This window comes from Amblyraja radiata, chromosome 3 (genome assembly GCF_010909765.2).
Source record: "Amblyraja radiata isolate CabotCenter1 chromosome 3, sAmbRad1.1.pri, whole genome shotgun sequence".
Classification (NCBI taxonomy): Eukaryota; Metazoa; Chordata; class Chondrichthyes; order Rajiformes; family Rajidae; genus Amblyraja; species Amblyraja radiata.
Genome location: NC_045958.1, coordinates 59,150,902 through 59,171,632, shown reverse-complemented (window position 1 = coordinate 59,171,632; position 20,731 = coordinate 59,150,902). Strand labels below are relative to the sequence as shown.

Below are 20,731 nucleotides of genomic sequence, written 5' to 3'. Positions count from 1 at the left end.
AAAAGGGCTTTATTTTAATTCATTTAATTTTCCAGGTTCTGAGCATCATTGTAAGGTCAGCTTTTATTGTCCATTCATATCTGCTTCTGCAAAGGTGGTGCTGCTTTCTGGAATTACTGCAATCACAGAGTGATACAGTATGGAAACAGGCCCTTTGGCCCAACTTGCCCACACCAACCAACATGTCCCAGCTAATTTAGTCCCACCTGCCTGCGCATGGTCCATATCCCTCCAAACCTGTCCTATCCCTGTACCTGTCTAACGATTTCTTAAAAGTTGGGATAATCCCAGCCTCAACTACCTCATGTGGTAGCTTGTTCAATACACCCACCACCCTTTGCGTGAAAAAGTTACCCCTCAGATTCCCATTATATCTTTTCCCCTTCACCTTGAACCGATGTCCTCTGGTCCTCGATTCCCATACTCTGAGCACGAGACTCTGTGCATTTACCCGATTTATTCCTCTCATGATTTTATATACCTCTATAAGATCACCCCTCATCCTCCTGCGCTCCAATGATTAGTGACCCAGCCTACTCAACCTCTCCCTATAGCTCACACCCTCTAGCCCTGACAACATCCTCGTAAAAACCGAATACAATATTCTAAATGTGGTCTCACCAACGTCTTATACAACTGCAACATGACCTCCTTAAATGAAGGTACTCTCACGATGCTCTCGGGGAGGCACATTCAGGATTTGGAAAAATTGCTGATGATAGGCCAGCAATATCTATCCACTTCTCATTTTCATTTGTTGTCAAATGTAAGCAGAGATACAGGTTGTGGGGTTGGACAGTGCAGGCAGGGTAGACTAGGCAAGAACCTGCAGTGGTTTATAGCTGATGTACACAGATTGCGGAGATGAATGGCTAGGGTGGTGGCTGGTTCTGGATGCTACTCAGCTTCTCAATTGTTGCTGGAACTGCTCTCATCCATACGACAGAGCAAACAACTCATTCCATCACACTGCTGATTTGGAAGGAGGGAAAAAGATAAAGCATTTTAAAGAATAATAAACAGATGGTGGGGTTTGCAGAGTGACCACTGGATAAGATGGAAATTTGATGGAAATCAGAGCAAATTGATTTTTATAAGAATAAACACTTGGGATATCTGACCATTTCATGCATTAATATGGGAGATGGTGTGGTAAAGTTAGGATCAAGATTTACAAAATGGGTATGCAGAACAAATGTATGTACACCAGCAGGAGAAATATCTTTGATCTTAATGTTTATTGGAGAGATAGGACAACACTGTGGTTTGGCTATTGCAACTCCAACAATTCAGTTTTAATCCTGATGTCTGGTGGTGATCACAAGGGTTTCCTCGCAAAGACATCAAGTAACAGGTTAAAGGTACACAAAATTGCTGGGGAAACTCAGCGGGTGCAGCAGCATCTATGGAGCGAAGGAAATAGGCGACGTTTCGGGCCGAAACCCTTCTTCAGACTTTAAACAGGTTAACACTGACATAGAAACATAGAAACATAGAAATAAGGTGCAGGGGTAGGCCATTCGGCCCTTCGAGCCTGCACCGCCATTCAATATGATTATGGCTGATCATCCAACTCAGTATCCTGTACCTGCCTTCTCTCCATACCCCCGATCGCTTTAGCCACAAGGGCCACATCTAACTCCCTCTTAAATATAGCCAATGAACTGGCCTCAACTACTGTCTGTGGCAGAGAATTTCACAGATTCACCACTCTGTGTGTGAAAAACAAAATTCTAATCTCAGTCCTAAAAGACTTCCCCCTTATCCTTAAACTGTGACCCCTTGTTCTGGACTTCCCCAACATCGGAAAAATCTTCTTGCATCTAGCCTGTCCAACCCCTTATGAATTTTATAAGTTTCTTTAAGATCCCCCCTCAATCTTCTAAATTCCAGCAAGTACAAGCCGAGTCTATCCAGTCTTTCTTCTTATGAAAGTCCTGCCATCCCAGGAATCAGTCTGGTGAACCTTCTCTGTACTCCCTCTATGGCAAGAATGTCTTTCCTCAGATTCAGAGACCAAAACTGTACGCAATACTCCAGGTGTGGTCTCACCAAGACCCTGTACAACTGCAGTAGAACCTCCCTGCTCCTACACTCAAATCCTTTTGCTATGAATGCTAACATACCATTCGCTTTCTTCACTGCCTGCTGCACCTGCATGCCTACTTTCAATGACTGCCCCCCAGCTTCGTGTCATCCGCAAACTTGGAGATGTTGCATTCAATTCCCTCGTCCAAATCATTAATACATATTGTAAATAGCTGGGGTCCCAGCACTGAGTCTTGCGGTACCCCACTAGTCACTGCCTGCCATTCTGAAAAGGACCCGTTTACTCCTACTCTTTGCTTCCTGTCTGCCAGCCAGTTCTCTATCCACATCAATACTGAACCCCCAATACCTTGTGCTTTAAGTTTGCAAACTAATCTCTTATTGGGACCTTGTCGAAAGCCTTCTGAAAGACCAGATATAAGGGTTCTCCCTTATCCACTCTACTAGTTACATCCTCGAAAAATTCTATAAGATTCGTCAGACATGATTTACCTTTCATAAATCCATGCTGACTTTGTCCAATGATTTCACCACTTTCCAAATGTGCTCCTATCCCATCTTTAATAACTGACTCTAGCATTTTCCCCACTACCGATGTTAGACTAACTGGTCTGTAATTCCCCGTTTTTTCTCTCCCTCCCTTTTTAAAAGGTGGGGTTACATTAGCTACCCTCCAATCCTCAGGAACTACTCCAGAATCTAAAGAGTTTTGAAAAATGATCACTAATGCATCCACTATTTCTGGGGCTACTTCCTTAAGCACTCTGGGATGCAGCCTATCTGACTCTGGGAATTTATCGGCCTTTAATCCATTCAATTTACCCAACACCATTTCCCGACTAACCTTGATTTCATTCAGTTCTTCCATCTCATTTGACCCCCGGTCCCCTGCTATTTCCGGCAGATTATTTATGTCTTCCTTAGTGAAGACAGAACCAAAGTAGTTATTCAAATGGTCTGCCATGTCCTTGTTCCCCATGATCAATTCACCTATTTCTGACTGCAAGGGACCTACATTTGTTTTAACTAATCTTTTTCTCTTCACATATCTATAAAAGCTTTTGCAGTCAGTTTTTATGTTCCCTGCCGGTTTTCTTTCATAATCTGTTTTCCCTTTCCTAATTAAGCCTTTGTCCTCCTCTGCTGGACTCTGAATTTCTCCCAGTCCTCTGGTAGGCTGCTTTTTCTAGCTAATTTGTATGCTTCATCTTTTGTTTTGATACTATCCCTGATTTCCCTTGTTATCCACAGATGCACTAACTTTCCTGATTTATTCTTTTGCCAAACTGTGATGAACAATTGTTGTAGTTCATCCATGCAGTCTTTAAATGCCTTCCATTGCATATCCACCGTCCACCCTTTAAGAATCAATTGCCAATCTATCTTCAATTCAAGTCTCATACCCTCAAAGTTACCTTTCTTTAAGTTCAGAACCCTTGTTCTGTATTAACTGAATTAACTGACAACACAGAAGCAGTGAAGGGACTGATACTGTTGGCACAGAGGACATTTGTCCGTCTATTGGAGGCAATTTGCTGAGCTTCACCTCACATAGGGGCCAGGAAAAGGAGGCTAGGCATTCATCAATTTAGTGGAAATCAGGTTGAGATGAACAGAGATGATCATTGATGAGATGTGCTTGAAGTGGGCAAAGGGAGATAAAGGACACCTGAACCAAACGGTGAGTTAAGAGTCAGACAGCAGAGTGGAGGCCTTGCTTTGACACAAGAGAGATAGGAGGAAGATACACTTTGGTAGACAGTCTCAATCTTAAGGAGATTGAGGCCCGTTTTTTCTTGCCAGTGAAGATGAAGAAGTTCAAAGATGATTTGTTTAGAGAAAAGCATTTTCATGGGCTCAGGGTTGTTTTACTTGAAAAGAACAGCGAGATACTTAATATCATTTGAGCTCAGGATTCTGCCCTTTGGACAGGTTGATGTTGAAGCGATACTCAGGGAATTTGGGGGAGGAGAGAATGGTGTCGGAATGAAGGTGGCGGAAAAGTGTAAACATTTTCAGTCCAACAAATATGAAAATCCGGCAGTGTGATCAGGCAGGCATTCCATGCAGAATCTAAATTTAGCAACATGATTACTCCGTTACCAGGATATTGTGAGTAATTTGAGAATAGGATGGAAGGGGTTGGTTGGGGCTAGTGGTTACACTGAAACAGAGGCTCTCCTGGAGCAATGTGCAATATAACACCTCTTGACAACCGGCTGGCAGATCTCTTCAAGAAATAAATACACAGCTGAGGATGGAATGCAGTCACCGCTATTTTTGTCGAGGCTGTGGAGCTGCTGTTCGTTGATTGGAGAACAATTAGAAGATAAATTATATCTAATCTAATGTCACGAGCACACAAGGTGACTGAAGGTGAAACCTTTTCATTATCAGTTCCACAAACTTCTAAACACTGACATTTTGTTCTCCCCAAATATACCAGTTTTATAAAGTTCCCAAAACTGCCATCTCCAAGCAGTCAGATGAAACTAAACAAAATAATCGCCTAACTCCAATGAAACATCGGGATGAGATCACCAGCAGCTCACTAAGCAGTAAAACAGCCTACACTTGTACAGCATCTCTATCTCAGAAATACATCTCGAGAGGCTTCTGAGAAAGAAAGGATCTGAAGCAGATCCTTGAGTGGGGGAGCTGAGAGGTTCCAAAAGCTTAAATAAAGAGATTGGTTTCGAGAGAATTTCCAAAGGCAGAAACGAGGAGGCAGGGAGCCAAAGGCAGTTAAGATGAGTTTTTGAGAGTAACACAAGATTGTTTGCATTTTCCAAAAACAATTATGTGATATCTGATGGAAGCTACGTTTATTTACTCAAGGTGAAAAATCTGGAGTATTTTTTAAAACCAACAACAGATTGTGCTTTGGAAAAGTTAATTAAAATGTTTATTTTTCTCCCCACAAGCCCTCATGCCTTTCTAAGTGTAGAACTCAATGCCGGTTTTCAGAGTCACTGTGTAAATAAATAGCATTGCCATCAATGGTCATGGTTAAATTGGCAAATGAACCCAGATTAAAGTAAGTGACCGACAGGCACTCAATTTTATAAGAGACTATACACTGTTTACACAGTGTCGGGTTTGTTGAAAGTGTAAAACAATTACTTTATCTTGCAGGGAACCCAAGGCAAAATATAAACTCAATATATTTTCTCAAAGCACAACTAAGTATAAATCTCATATCAAGTAAAACACTTTTCAAAGCAACTTCAAAGCTAAACTTTGGTAGGTGAACCTTCAGAATGTGCTTGCTGCAGTTTATGTCGATTCATTCTCTGTAGACAGATATTGATGACAAGGCTGGTAGCTGTAATAGTTTTATTTATTTTATTATTTTTTAAATTAAGATAGTCTCTAAACTAAAACTAAACCAAACTAAAAAAAAGACAGCAAAATGAAAAAGACTGTGCAAAGAAACAAGCCATTGGTGCACAACACAATTAGAAAATAAGTCCATGATAGAAACATGGAAAATAGGTGCAGAGGTAGGCCATTCGGCCCTTCGAGCCTGCACCGCCATTCAATATGATCATGGCTGATCATCCAACTCAGTTGGTGCAGGAGGTGGTCCGTCGTGTCCCTAAGCAGAAGTAATGTGCAAATTACACACAAACACCACCCAAGGTTTGGATTGAACCCCTGGGTCTGTCACAGTAGGGCACCAGCTTTACTAGCAATGCCACTATGCAAATGCCTTGTTGTAGACAACTAATGGCTTTCTAAATCACTTCAGTGGACAGTTAATAGTCAACTATATTGATGTGTGTACACAAAAAAGCTGGCGAAACTCAGCGGGTGCAGCAGCATCTATGGAGCGAAGGAAATAGGCAACGTTTCGGGCCGAAACCCTTCTTCAGACTGCACCCGCTGAGTTTCTCCAGCTTTTTTGTGTACCTTCGATTTTCCAGCATCTGCAGTTCCTTCTTAAACACAATATATTGATGTGTGGCTTGACTTGCCTGCCACAGAAAGCAGTTTTCTCTGTTTCTAGAATATTTGAAAAATAAATGGATTCTTTATAATAATGCAATAACTTCCTGGTCACGTTTATGAATAAAAAGCATCTAAATTCAAGTTTTCAATTCAGGCGCCTAGAGTATCCAATAACATAGTGATTACACCTTACACTGGAGAAATCTAGAGGCCAGTTGATTATTCTGGGGACAAGATTAAATCCCACACGAGCAGTACAAATACTTGAAAAATAAATCACAACTTTACTCGCGTTTTGTTGCAAACATTGCAATGAACTTTTAATAAACGATCGGACATTTTAGTTCAGACATAGAATAACTTATTCTGTTGCATTGAGATGCAAATACTCGCATAGAGATATTGACAGATGATGTAATCATGTAGTTACTCTCTAATTCCCAACTATTTCACCTTGTATGGACTACTACCTGCCATTTGATTTTAGTATTTATTTATAATTGCAAGAACTAGACAAGTTCCGGTGAACAAAAAGTAATTATCACTATCAACCATCTTCACTATCTACAATGCCACCCACTTTAGTGTCATCTACAAACATTTGCATACCTCGTACATTCTCATCTAAATCGTTGATATAAACCACAAACAACAATGGGTCCAGCACTGATCTCTGAGGCACATCACTCGTAACAGGCCTCATGTCCGAAAATCACCCTTCCACCACCATTCTATGTTTCCTTCCATGAAGCCAATTCTGTATCCCATGCAATCTAACTTTCCAGAGCAGCCTACCATGTGGAATCTTATCAAAGGCCTTGCTGAAGTCCATATTGGCAACATCGATGCTCTTTCCCTTATTAACCCTTTTGGTTACCTCCTCAAAAAACTCAATCAAATTTGCAAGACATGATTTCCCACATACAAAACTATGCTGACTATCCCTAATCAGCATTTGTCTCTTCAAATGCATATATATCTTATCCCCTGGAACCTTCTCCATTAACTTACCTACCACAGATGTTAAGCTCGCTGATCTATAGTTCCCAGGCTTTTCTTCTTCTTCTTCTTCCTTCTTCTATGTAGTTTTTTTTTGGCGGTTGGCAAACAACTTTTTAGTGCATTACCGCCACCAACTGGTATGGAGTGTGGATCAAATAACATTATAACTTATATACTAATAACCTATATCTTTCCAAACAAATTGGTTACCCTGAGAAAAAGCATTAGGATTTGATAGCACTTATATGAATTCTTTTGTAAAATATCTATTAAATCAAATTGTACTTTTTCTTTTCTGAATCGTTCACTCATTTGTCTTCTTTCTTCCTCATACCTCTCACAATGTATAATGACATGCTCTATTGACTCTTCTTGCCCACAGTATTCACATCTGCCTGTATTATGCTTGCCTATTATAAAAAAAAGTGTACTGTTCAGACCAGTGTCCAAATCTGATTCTTGAAATTACTGTCTCCACTTTTCTGTTTTTTCCTGCACATCTCATTTCTCCCACTTTCCTCTGGACTCTGTAGAACCACCGTCCTTTCCGCTCTTCCTCCCATTGCTTTTGCCATCTTTCCTTCAGTCTTTGCTTAATAATGTCTTTGATTTCAGTTTTACCTATGTTAATACTTAAATCAATCTTACTTCTTTTTGTTACCTCTTTTGCTACCTTATCTGCCATTTCGTTTCCTCGAATGCCAATGTGTGCTGGTACCCATAAAAATATGACTGTAAGCCCCATCATTTGAATTCTGAATAGTGTTTGTTGTATTTCAATCAAAATGTCTGGTCTACTGTCTGAATGGCTGTGCTGTAAACTCTTTATTGCTAAACTTGAATCTGAACATATAACTGTCCTTAAAGGCCTGGTATCCTCGACCCACTGTACCGCTAACAATATTGCAATCATTTCACCTGTGTATACTGAGACTTCATTATTGATCCACTTCCCTACTTTGATGTGAAATTCTGGTACAATAAATGCTACTCCTACTTTATCTACTGAATCTTTTGATGCATCTGTATAAATTTGGACAAAGCTGTAGTATCTGTCAATGTATTCCTGTGTGATTAATTAATTATACATACGTTGTTTATCCTTGTTTTTATGTTCTAATATTGTAAAGTCTACTGTTGCATCTGGAAGTATCCAAGGTGGAATTGAAGGTAATGGAACCATTGGAACCACATTTAATTGTGCTATGCTTATTTGTAATGCTCTCTGGGTCACTGTCCATCCAAAACTTTTTGTTTCCCTTCTCTCCTTTTCCCAGCATGGTTTGACAGTAACTTGTGCTGGGTGTTCTTGACTGTGGCCCTGTAGGTTAATCCAGTAATTCAATGAAAGCTGTATCCTTCTCATCTCTAGAGGCATCTCCCCCATTTCAACATGTAATGCTGCTGTTGGAGTTGTTTTTATTGCACCTGTACATATTCTCAATGCCTGATATTGAATGTTGTCTATTTTCTTAAGAGAATTACTTGATGCGGACCCATACACCACACAACCATAATCTAACACAGATCTAATTAACCCAGTGTATATAGCCTTCAAAGCTGTTCTATCTGCCCCCCAATCACATCCAACTAAACATCTCATTACATTAAGTATCTTCTTACATTTGTCCACTACTTTCTGAATATAAACCATCCATGTAATCCTCTCATCAAACCATAAACCTAAAAATTTATAGTATTTTACTCTCTCCAATTCCTGGTTATATAATTTTATTTTAACCTCATTACCAATTTTCTTCCTAGTAAAAAACATTATCTTTGTTTTTCCACAGAAAATTTGAATCCCCATTTATATGACCACTCTTGTACCTTTATTATAGCCCTCTGTAGTTTCTGCACAATAAACTTCACATTTCTCCCCCTTTTCCAGATTGCCCCATCATCCGCAAACAGTGAAACTCCCATTTCATTTACAATTTCTTCATATACATCATTTATCATTACTGAAAATAGTAAAGGACTTATTATGCTCCCTTGAGGTGTTCCATTTACAATATCTAATGTTCCTGAGTATTGATTTCCAACTCATACTTGTATTGACCTCCCAAATAAAAAATCCTTAATCCATTTAAATATACGACCTTTAATCCCCAATTTATCTAGTTTCACTAATAACCCATCTCCCCACATCATATCATATGCTTTCTCAATATCAAAAAATACAGCTACTACACTTTCTCTGTTAATTTGTGCTCTCCTAATTTCATGTTCTAAATATATAGCTGGATCCATGGTGTTTCTCCCCTTCCTAAAACCACTCTGGTAATTGGATAAATATCCTTTATTTTCTACATAATATGTTAACCTTTCATTTACCATTTTTTCCATTACTTTACATATGTTGGATGTTAACGCAATAGGCCTATAATTCCCTAGGTTTGTCAGATCTTTACCTGGCTTTCCTATTGGGATTACTACTGCCTCCTTCCAGCTTTGCGGTAATTTCCCACCCTCCCACACTTTATTATAAAATTCTAACAAAAAATCCTTGGATGTTTCACTGAGATGGTTTAACATGGTGTAACAAATCTGATCTTTACCTGGTGCTGACATCTTGGTTTTTACCAGGCTTTTCCTTGCAGCCCTCCTAAATAAAGGCACAACATTAGCCACCCTCACCTGTTTCTAACGATCATTCAATTTCTTGAATGATCGTTAACTAAATTGGGGCAATGCAACTTTGATGGTATTCGTCAAGAACATGTTAAAGTTGCTTAGAGTAGGATGTTTGCTGGCAAAGGGATGTCTAGAAAGCCTGCAATTTCCTCGCTAGCTTCCAACAGTGTCCTCAGATGTATATGATCATTCTTACAATATTTATTTACCTTCATACACCCTAGAATGTCCAGTACGTCCTTGATCGCAATACAGACATCCCTTAATACGGACAAGAAATAACTGTGCCAAATTCCCTAGCTTTCATGTTTTTCTCCATGGTAAAAACAGAGAAGAAATACTCATTGGGGAATTTGCACATTTCCTGCGGCTCCACATTTAGATGACCACTTTGATTTCGAAGGGGCCCTATTCTCTCTCTAGTTACCCTCTTTCCATTAATACCCTTATCAAGCTTTTTTGATTCTCCTTAATTTTATCTGCCAGAGCTACCTCGTGCCCCCTTTATGCACTACTGATTTTGGTTTGGTTCAGGTTAGAGATACAGCAAGGAAACAGACCCTTTGGTCCTCTGAGTCCACGCCAACCATCACCCATTCATACTAATTCTATACTATCCCACTTTCTCATCCATTCCCTACACACCGAGGGCAATTTAAGGGAAACATTAACCTACAAACCCGCAAGTCTTTGGGATGTGGTAGGAAACCGGAGCACCTGGAAGAAACCCATATTGTCACAGGGAGACGATGTAAACCCCCCACGGGAAGTCAGTATCAAACCTGGGTCTCTAGTGCTGTTAAGCAGCAGCACTACCAGCTGTGCCACTGTGCTGCCATGCGTACGAGGATTTCCTTCCTAAATATGCTCCTTCGTCCCTAAACTCCTCCAGGGATACACTTAATCCCAGATGCCTATACCTGGCCCATACTTCTTTTTCCCTGACCAACCCCCTTTTCTCTCATCATCCAGGGTTCCTTACTTCCCCCTACCTTGCCCTTCACTAACAGGAATATGCATGCTTTGCATTCTCACCATCACTCTTATAAAAGCATCCCGCTTTCTAGACATCCCTTTGCCAGCAAACATCCTACTCTAAGCAACTTTAACACGTCCCTGACGAATACCATCAAAGTTGCATTGCCCCAATTTAGAACTTTAACTTGTGAGCCTGCCCTGTCCTTACAGTGCATTTAGAAAGTATTCAGACCCCTTCACTTTTTCTGCATTTTGTTACGTTACAGCCTTATTCTAAAATGGATTAAATTATTTTTTTTAATCATCAATTAATCAATTAATCACACAATACCCCATAATAAAAAAGCGAAAATGGGTGTTTAGAAATTTTTGCAAAGTAATTAAAAAGAAATAACTGAAATATCACATTTACATAAGTATTCAGACCCTTTACTCAATACTTTGTTTGGGCACCTTTGGCAGTGATTACAGCCTCAAGTCTTCTTGGGTATGACGCTACAAGCTTGGCACACCTGTATTTGGGTAATTTCTCCCATTCTTCTCTGCAGACCCTCTCAAGCTCTGTCAGGTTGGATGGGGAGCGCCGATGCACAGCGATTTTCAGGTCCCTCCAGGGATGTTTGATCGGGTTCAAGTCCTGGCTCTGGCTGGGCCACTGAAGGACATTCACAGACTTGTCACAAAGCCACTCCGGCATTGTCTTGGCTGTGTGCTTAGGGTTTTTGTCCTGTTGGAAGGTAAACCTCCACCCCAGTCTGAGGTCCAGAATGCTCTGGAGCAGGTTTTCATCAAGGATCTCTCTGTACTTTGCTCCGTTCTTCTTTCCCTCGATCCTGACTAGTCTCCCAGTTCCTGCCGCTGAAAAACATCCCCACAGTATGATGCTGCCACCACCATGCTTCACCGTAGATATGGTATTCGCCAGGTGATGAGCGGTGCCTGGTTTCCTCCAGACGTGACGCTTGGCATTCAGGCCAAAGAGTTCAATCTCACTTTCATCAGACCAGAGAATCTTGTTTCTCATGCCTTTTAGCAAACTCCAAGTGGGCTGTCATGTGCCTTTTACTGAGGAGTGGCTTCCGTCTGGCTACTCTACCATAAAGGCCTGATTGGTGGAATGCTGCAGATATAGTTGTCCTTCTGGAAGTTTCTCCCATCTCCACAGAGGAACTCTCTATGAAGAGTCCTGGTGGTTCCAAAGTTCTTCCATTTAAGAATGACGGAGGCCACTGTGCTCTTCGGGACCTGCAATGCTGCAGAAATTGTTTTATACCCTTCCCCAGCTCCGTGTCTCGACACAATCCTGTCTCGGAGGTCTACGGACAATTCCTTCGTCTTCATGGTTTGGTTTTTGCTCCGACATGCACTGTCAACTGTCGGACCTTATATAGACAGGTGTGTGCCTTTCCAAATCACGTCCAATCAATTTAATTTAAGTTGTAGAAACATTTCAAGGATAATCAATGGAAACAGGATGAACTTAAGCTCAATTTTGAGTGTCAGAGCAAAGGATCTGAATATTTATGGAAATATGATATTTCAGTTATTTATTTTTAATTACATTGCAAAAATTTCTAAAATCCTGTTTGCGCTTCTTCATTCTGGGGTATTGCGTGTAGATTGATGATAAAAAAAAGAATTTAATCCATTTTAAAATAAGGCTGAAACGTAACAAAATGCTGAAAAAGTGAAGGGGTCTGAATACTTTCAGAATGCACTGAATCCATAACTATTTTAACTCTAATAGAATTGTGGTCACTGATGCCAAAAGACTCGTCCTCCGACACTTTAATCACTTGCCCTTCACAATTTCCTAAGAGTAAGTTAAGCTTTTCCCTCTTCTTTGTAGAAGAAAACTTTCCTGAACACATTTGACAAATCTCACCCTATCTAAACACTTGACATTACAGCTGTCCCAGTCTATATTGGAAATGTAAAATCCCCTAATATGACAACTCTATTAGTCTTGCAGCTGCTTGCAATCTCCCAGCATATTTGCTCCCCTAATTCCTGTTGACTATTATAGCACAGGCCCAACAAGATGATCATCTTTTCATTTCTCAGCTCCACCCATATAGCCTCACTAAACAAACCATCAGTCATTTATTCTCGGACTACTGCCATGACATTCTCCTTAATCAATAAAGCCACTCCCCTGCCGCTTTTACCCCACATCTGAAACATCTGTAGCACCTGTACTCTGGAACATTTAACTTTCAGTCCTGTCCCTCCCTTAGCTAGGTTTCTGTAATGGCTGTAACGTCCCAGTTGCATGTACCTATCCACGCCCTGAGTTCATCCGCCTTACCCGTCAGGCCTCACGTATTGCAATGAATGCAACGTAAACCAACAGTGCCGCCTCGCTTCCTGCAGTGCTCCCACCTGCCCTGTCTACAGAACTTGCTTTCATCACCTTTGTATTGACTTCCAGACTGTCACCTGCCTCACTCCTGCATTGGATACCCGTCCCCCTGCCAATCTGGTTTAAAGCTGGCCAGTCACGACGCCAGGCTCTGCCCCCAGCCGACTGGCTGCCCGTTTTCTGGGGTTACGTCCGCGACCGGGTGGGGTTAGAGAGGGAATACGCCCTGTCCAAGGGCACCCTGGGGGATTTCCGGAACCGCTGGGCACCGCGGGGGGGTTGAATGCATCCTCAATAAGGATTGTTACATAGTTGTATAGTAGTTTATTTAGGATATTTGTTTGTATTGTATTATGGTGGTGGGTTCTGGTTTGTTTTATTGTATTGTATAAAATTGTTATTTTTAATAATTAAATACAATTTTTGATTAAAAAAAATAAAATCTGGTTTAAACCTGCCCAATATCGCATTTACAAACCACCACCAGGATATTGGTTCACTCAAAAAAGATTAACAGATTACGCAACATTTGTAATTGCATAAAAATGTTACACACCTCTCTTTTCTCCTGTGTATGGAACCAGGTCATCTCTGTCCTTGCTTTCCTTTGCTTGCTTCTCTAAGTGTTCCAGAAGTTGATCTCTGTTTAATGGCCCTGTGGGTGCCTTCTTTGTCTGATCTTTTTGTCTTAATCCCACAGGTAGAAGCTCATTCTAAAAGAAAATTAAAATAAATTCAGCAGTGAGGCAAGGTGCAGCATAATACCTAATTTTAAATGTTTCAGTCAGAGCAGAAATATTCAGTTGCAAAGAACAATCACAAACCTGGTTTCAACCAGCTTTAGTAGAAGTAATGGAAGCTAATCTGCAAGAAATGTGTCAGATTGCACAAAACTAGATTTTTTTCTTTTCTAATTGGGCATCAATTTGGTTGGAACTTTATTCTAAAGCTTCTAGTTAGGACCTGGACCCACTACAATTTTCCCACTGCCACAACAGATGAACATGTAATGTGATCTCGCTGTCTCTTCACTCTGCACTAGATCACTTGGACAATAAGAACATATATGTCAGGCTTCTTTCATCGACTACAGATCAACACTCTCATCCTCTCCAATCTTATCATCAAATCTACAGAACCGAGTCTCTGCCCGTCCAATTGTAATTGGATACTCAACCGTCTCATCGCCTGAGCACAATCAGTACAAACTGGCAGCAACACTTCCTCCTGGATAACCGTCAATACAGGAGCACCTCAAGTCTGTCTCCTGCTCTACTCTCCTCTCTCTATACCCAAGATTATGCAGCCAGACACAGCTCCAATGCAAATAAAAATGTCAAATTACTGGATGTGCATATCTCTGAAGATCTGTCCTGAACCCAGTACATCGATGCAATAGAAATCAAAAGCTCATCAACACGTCTATTTCCTTTAAAGCAGATTAAGAACTTCTTCAAGAGCAGGCCTTACTAACTGGTGGCATCATGGCCTGGTTTGGCCTCAGAACAAAGGAGACTACAAAGAATGGTGGACACTCATTCAATCACAGCTACTGTCCTCCACACTATCGAAGGTATCTAAAGGAGACGCTGCCTGAAAAAGGCAGCCTCTATCATTAGAGATGGGCCATGCTCTCATTTTGTTACTACTTTCAGGAAGAAGGTACAGGCTGAAAACTGTGACAGTTTCATCCCTGCGACCACTCTCTTGAACACTACACAATCTTAACCTCAGCAACTATGACCATCTGTGCACTGTGTCTTTTGTTGCACTAAAGACTGATTTCCGCAATATTCTGGTTATTTATGCCCCTGTCCCACTTAGGAAACCTGAACAGAAACCTCTGGAGACTATGCGCCCCACCCAAGGTTTCCGTGTGGTTCCCGGAGGTTGCAGATAGTGGAAGCAGGTAGGGAGACTGACAAAAACCTCCGGGAACCGCATGGAAACCTTGGGTGGGTCGCAAAGTCTCCATCTGAAACAACTGTCAACCTGGTTAGTGCAACCAGTAACTGAACCCAAGAGGCCAAGATTACCTACACTTCAGTTGGTTTGTGTTCCTTCAACTGACACTAAAAGGGATCTGGATAGATAAATACGAATCCATATTTAATTCCTTTAAATCTTTTTATCCTCATGGTCATGTGGAGACAAAGATATCTGTAAATTCCATGTATTTGGTTTCATAATTTTCTAAATGTAAACCACAATGATTTGTAAATTACAAATATATTCCACCTCCAAACAGCATTCAAACAGGTGATCAATGTGTGGCACATACACTCTCCAGCTCACATTAAACAGAAACAAGATGATGGTCCCAGACATTACAATTCGGCTTATTTCCAAATTCTTATTTGTTAGCTTACAATTAGATGATTGTTTTCACCAGTGGCCCAAGTCCCTGCTGAACTTAAACCAGGACTTCATTCTCTGGTGTGTGTGTGTGTGTGTTGATCTATCAGTCATAGCCAGAAGGCTTCACAACATACTAACACGATTAAACTACCACATCAGGTTTAATTACAACTGAGATACTATATGCTATAATCTGTCACTGCAAGAGCTAAAATATCATAATTGGCAAATCCATATATTAGGGTAAAGCATGACCTGCTTCTCCTCCAGCTCTCCAGGATCTGAACTGGCTGACGAGTGGTGTGAGATCTGTATTCTACTACAAGTGGGGAAAGAGATAGTGACATGGGTGATGAGTAGAGTATATGGTACAAATGAGCGGGCTAGGACATTCCTGGCAAGCAGGCCCGACTTTCCCACTGTGGACCGACAACGGAGGACCCACCGGGTAGGCCTGGCTCGCCCGCCACGGTCACCGGCGGAACCGGGAACCCGCCTGAAGGTTTAGGGTCCACCCAAAGGCTCGCAGTCGGCTGGACCTTGCCAGAAGGATTGTCAGAGTCTGCAAAAAGCCTCGTGGTCAGCATGACCTCGGCAGTTGATGGGATCGGGAGCCTGCCCGAAGGATTGACAGACGGCATAACTGGGAGAGAGCTGGAGAAGTTGGACGCAAGAAGCAAGGACTGGTAGGAAGGTGAACCGGGATAATGCCTCCAGTGCCTTCGGGCAGACTGCAGGGAGCGCCCCAGGACACAAAGATGGCCGGGCGAGGAGAGGAGAAGGACGTCAGTTCCCAGGAACTGCTCCAGTACATTGATCGGGCCCACCAGATTTTGAACTTTGAATAATGGTGTCAAAAATAGCGGCACCCGCACATGTAATATGTGCAAAATTGTGCAGTTGCATATGTGATAAATAAAGCACTATTGAATTCCATTAGTCGTTTTCACTGGTCTTCTACATTCCCAAGGATGACGCTCAGTTCAGAATGCTAAACCAGATGCTCCTTTTACATTTTAAGGAGTCATGGGCCAGGGATTTCCATGTCATGCTTTAAATATATCATCAATGATGGAAGAAAATTAGATATCTTTACAGTCCTAAGGGAACGGATCCAATTAACATGAGGTGCTAATTGAAAACATAGGATGGATCATGAAAAGGAAAAAAGACTGTGAGGACATCCTTGAATCATTGCTTCCATTTTGTTGGACATCTCATGTCATAACAGGATACAGTGCCTGTTCAGGAATCTGAAGCTAAGGAATGATATGGCTTGCTTTTTAGAGCTGTCTGAATCTAAATAGAGACTACAGGCTGGCGATGCTGATAATTGGAAGGGTAGGGGATTCAGTAGAGCCCATAAAAGGTACACCATAGAATGGAAGAGGACAAACAGAAAAGGGGAAGTTTTAATCTACCAACCCACCCCCCTTCTAAGAATAGCTTTCATCTCTACATTGAACTACTATATAAAATGCAAAATCTCTGATGGAACATGTAGGAAGGAACTGCAGATGCTGGTTTAAACCGTAGATAGACACAAAAAGCTGGAGTAACCCAGCGGGTCAGACAGCATTGCTGGAGAAAAGGAAACGTCACCTATTCCTTTTCTCCAGAGATGCTGTCTGACTCGCTGAGTTTTGTGTCGATCTGTGTGGAATAGGTGTTATGAATAAAATGTATGCAATTATATGCATTATTTTTCCATGTCTAAACTGCCTTTACCTGCATAGAATGTGCTTCTGAAACAAGCATCTATCCTATCTGTTTCCATTTGGACAAAATATTCATGACAGATATGCTAAAACAGGACAGAAATGTTTTGTCTTGACAGCAGTTAATAGAAAAACACTGTTTCCTTTTTTGTACAAATTCTTTCCCCAACACTCATTATGTAATCAAAATACAGCAATATATTTTAATCTTTTTAAGTTCTGTTTAACTCCATATCACACACAAACTGAATTATCAATGTGCAGTATATTAGATTTCCTTCTGGACATGTATTACATCACATACTTGCAGTAAATCAGCAGCATGTTTATTGCTTTCTTCAAACTAAAACATGAATATTCTTTTTATTTTTACACAAAAAAGCTTGTGTTTTTTAGTGCCTTCAGCGATCTCAGTTTAAAGATGTGCAAATCTATTGGGTTTAGTTCCCCTTTACAAGTCTGCAGGGTTTCCACTGTTTATGAGCGAGACCAATAGCCTTTGACAGGGATAGCAAAATGTAATGTAGAAAAGTAAAGTCAACCTGGACTTTGAAAAAAATAGTTGCAACAAAAGTAAATCTAAGAGAATATCAAATGACTGTGATGTTGTAAATCTGAAATAAAAACCGAAAATGCTATTAACACTCAACAGGTCAAGCAGTATCTGGGGAGAGCGAAACATTTTGTGTTTCTGGAGCTAGACCCTTCATTAGAATTGGGAAAGAGAGGTGGGGAGAATTGGTTGACCAAAGGGAATATTTCTGATAGGCTGAGTCCGACTGAATAAATATAGCAGCAGCTGAGGGGATCAGATTACATTTCCTTGTCTGTGTAATGCGTCGCTAATAGCAAGGCCATGAGACATGCTTAGCAAGCCAGACTACACAAATAGAAAGAGAAAATCTGAGCCACAATGATGATCAGCCAATGTGGCCAGCATTGATATGCAAACAAAGTGTGAGAGAATTCAATCTGGATCCTGCAACACGCCCAGACGGAAGATGAGGTGCTACTCCCGAAGCCCGCATTGGCTCTCGTTGTAATAGTGAAGGAGACCTCACACAGAAGAGGTCAAAGTGGGAGTGGGATGGTAGGAGGCAACCAGAAGCTCATCGTCTGTCCTAGGGACTGAAAACATGAGCTCAGCACAGCGATCACCTAATCTGCATTTGGCTTCCCCAGTGTTGAGGACATCACATGTAAACACTGAATGCGATACACGAGATTGGAAGAAGTACAAGTGAATTGCTGCCTTACCTGGAAGGAGTTTTGAGTCCCTAGATGGTGGGAAGGGAAGAGATGAAAAGGCAGGTGCTGCATCTCCTTCCATCGGAATGTGCCGTAGGCTGGGGAATAGTTGGAGGGACTGAAAAAGCAAATCACGAGTTGCATAGATTGTGATCCCTTCAAAATACTGAAAGAGGAGGGGGGGGGGGGGGGGGATATGTATTTGGTGATGGAATTTTGTTGGAGCTGACTGAAGTTGCTCAGGATGAGCCATTGCATGCGTTGCTTGGAAGAATGGACAGTAAAGAGCAGAACTGTCTGGGCAGCCTGCAAGTAGGATTGAAGCACAGGGACTACACCCCTCCCCCTTTCCACCTGCTTGCATCCAATGTACAATCCCCAGATAATATGATTGAGGAGGGTAAGGTTGCTTTACCAAGAGACATGAGGGAATGCTGTGTACTCTGCTTCACAGAGACTTGGCTCATCCTCAGTTCTCCACACTCAGCAATTCAACCTAAAAGGTTTCTGAACCTATGGCATTGACCAGACGGCATCATTGGGAAAAGGGAGAGGCGCTGCCTTCTGCCTCATGGTAAACTCTTCGTGGTGCTCAGACAGAGCAGTCTTGTTCAACTCCAGGTCCCGGAACATCTGGCAGTGAAGTACTGTCCCTTATTACCTCCCGAGGGAATTCACTTCCGAACTAACGCTAGCATTTCTCCTGCAACACCAGAGGAGCAAGTATTCCCAACATTAGCTACTCCACCATCAAAAATGCCTATCGTTCCATCCCGCTCTCCCTTTGGAAAATCAGACCAGCTGGCTGGGTGCTTTCGTCCTGCATGTAGGCAGCAAATGAAGACTGCAGTGAGGATTGTACAGAGCTGGTCAAGAGACTCAGAGGAACAACTCAGCAACAGTTTGGTATTGGTAGACTGGGTGATGTTCAAGGACTCAGCAAGGACCTGAACGAAAACGCCATGGTTGTCACTAACTTCATAAGCAAATGTGTGGAGCAAATGTTCCCACCTACACCATCCAAGTGTTCCTTAACCAGAAGCCGTGCACCAACCAGGAAGTCTGAAACCGATTGAGGACCAGCACTGGGGAACAACGCAGGTTCATACAAGTTCAGGTACAACCTCATTAAGGCCATCAGAAGAGCCAAGTGAAACTTTCGCTCTAAACCGTAAGATCGGATGGACATTGCGCAGCTATAGCAGGGCTGGCATGCCATCATGTCCAACAAGAACAACGAGTCATCACTCAAGCGACAATGAGGCATGTTCAGTAGGACCTTATGGTGTTCTACATTTGTTTCCAAATGGATAACGTCGACGTACCTTATCGGGCCCCCTTCTCCCCTGACAACACTAGTCTCAGTCACCAAGGTCGATGTCAAAAGGGTCAATCCTTTATGAGGGTGAATCCTTGGAAAGCGTCCAGCCCTGATAGTTTATCTGGCCATGTTCCTAATACCTGCTTGACTGAATAGTTGTTTCTGATATACAGTAGTCAACCTCTCATTCTGTAGTCCCTACCTCCTCTAAATGGGCGTCAATAATACCAGTGCCCAAGAAACTAAGATGGCATGACTCAATGACTATTGACCGGTGGCAGGCACTATGTCCATGGCGATTAATTGGTTATGACGCATATCAACTTTTGCCTGAGTAAGTACCTGAACCCACTATAATTTGCCTATCGTCGCAATAGATCAACAGTAGATGTGATCTTGCTGGCTTTCCACTCTGCAGTTCGGCATTCAACACCATCATTCCCTCCAACTGGTTACCAAGCTCTGGGAACTGAGTCTCTGCTCATCCCCATGTAATTGGATCCTTGACTTCCTCATCAGCAGACTTTAGAAGGCTTAGGAAGTTCGGTATGTCCCCAACAACTCTCACGAACCTCTACAGATGCCGCATAGAAAGCCTTTTATTGGAATGCGTCACAGCATTGTTTAGGAACAGTTCCATCCAAGACCACAAGAAATTGTAGAGAATTGTGGATGCAGCCCAGACCATCACACAAACCAATCTCCTTTCCATTGACTCCATCTACATTTCACAACTACTTTGGCAAGGCCACAGCATAATCAAGGACGAGTCTCATCCCGGTCATTCCTCTTCTACTCTCTCCCATCAGTCAAGAGGTACAGAAGTGTGAAAAAGCATACCTCCAGATACAGGAACAGTTTCTTCCCAGCTGTTATCAGGCAACCGAATCCTATCAACAACTAGAGAGCAGCTCTGAGTTACTATCTACCTCATTGGAGACCCTCGGTCCACTTGATCACACCTTCCATTGATCTATTGTGGCAATAGGCAATTTACAGTGGCTCCAGGTATTTACTATCTGTAATCGGACTTTATCTTGCACTAAACGCTATTCCTGTTATCATGTATCTTTACAATGAGGACAGCACAATTGTAATCATCTATCT

General features: G+C 41.8%; 1 protein-coding gene across 2 annotated transcripts in view; it reads right to left on the bottom strand.

Annotated features, from left to right (window-relative positions):
* tmod1 (tropomodulin 1) overlaps nucleotides 1–20,731 on the bottom strand; it is an 85,075-nt gene that overhangs the window by 38,026 nt on the left and 26,318 nt on the right. For both annotated transcript variants that reach the window (XM_033017851.1, XM_033017850.1), the window contains exon 3: nucleotides 13,536–13,692. In XM_033017851.1, the coding sequence (XP_032873742.1) occupies nucleotides 13,536–13,692 (157 nt within the window). The remainder of the gene's footprint in view (nucleotides 1–13,535; nucleotides 13,693–20,731) is intronic.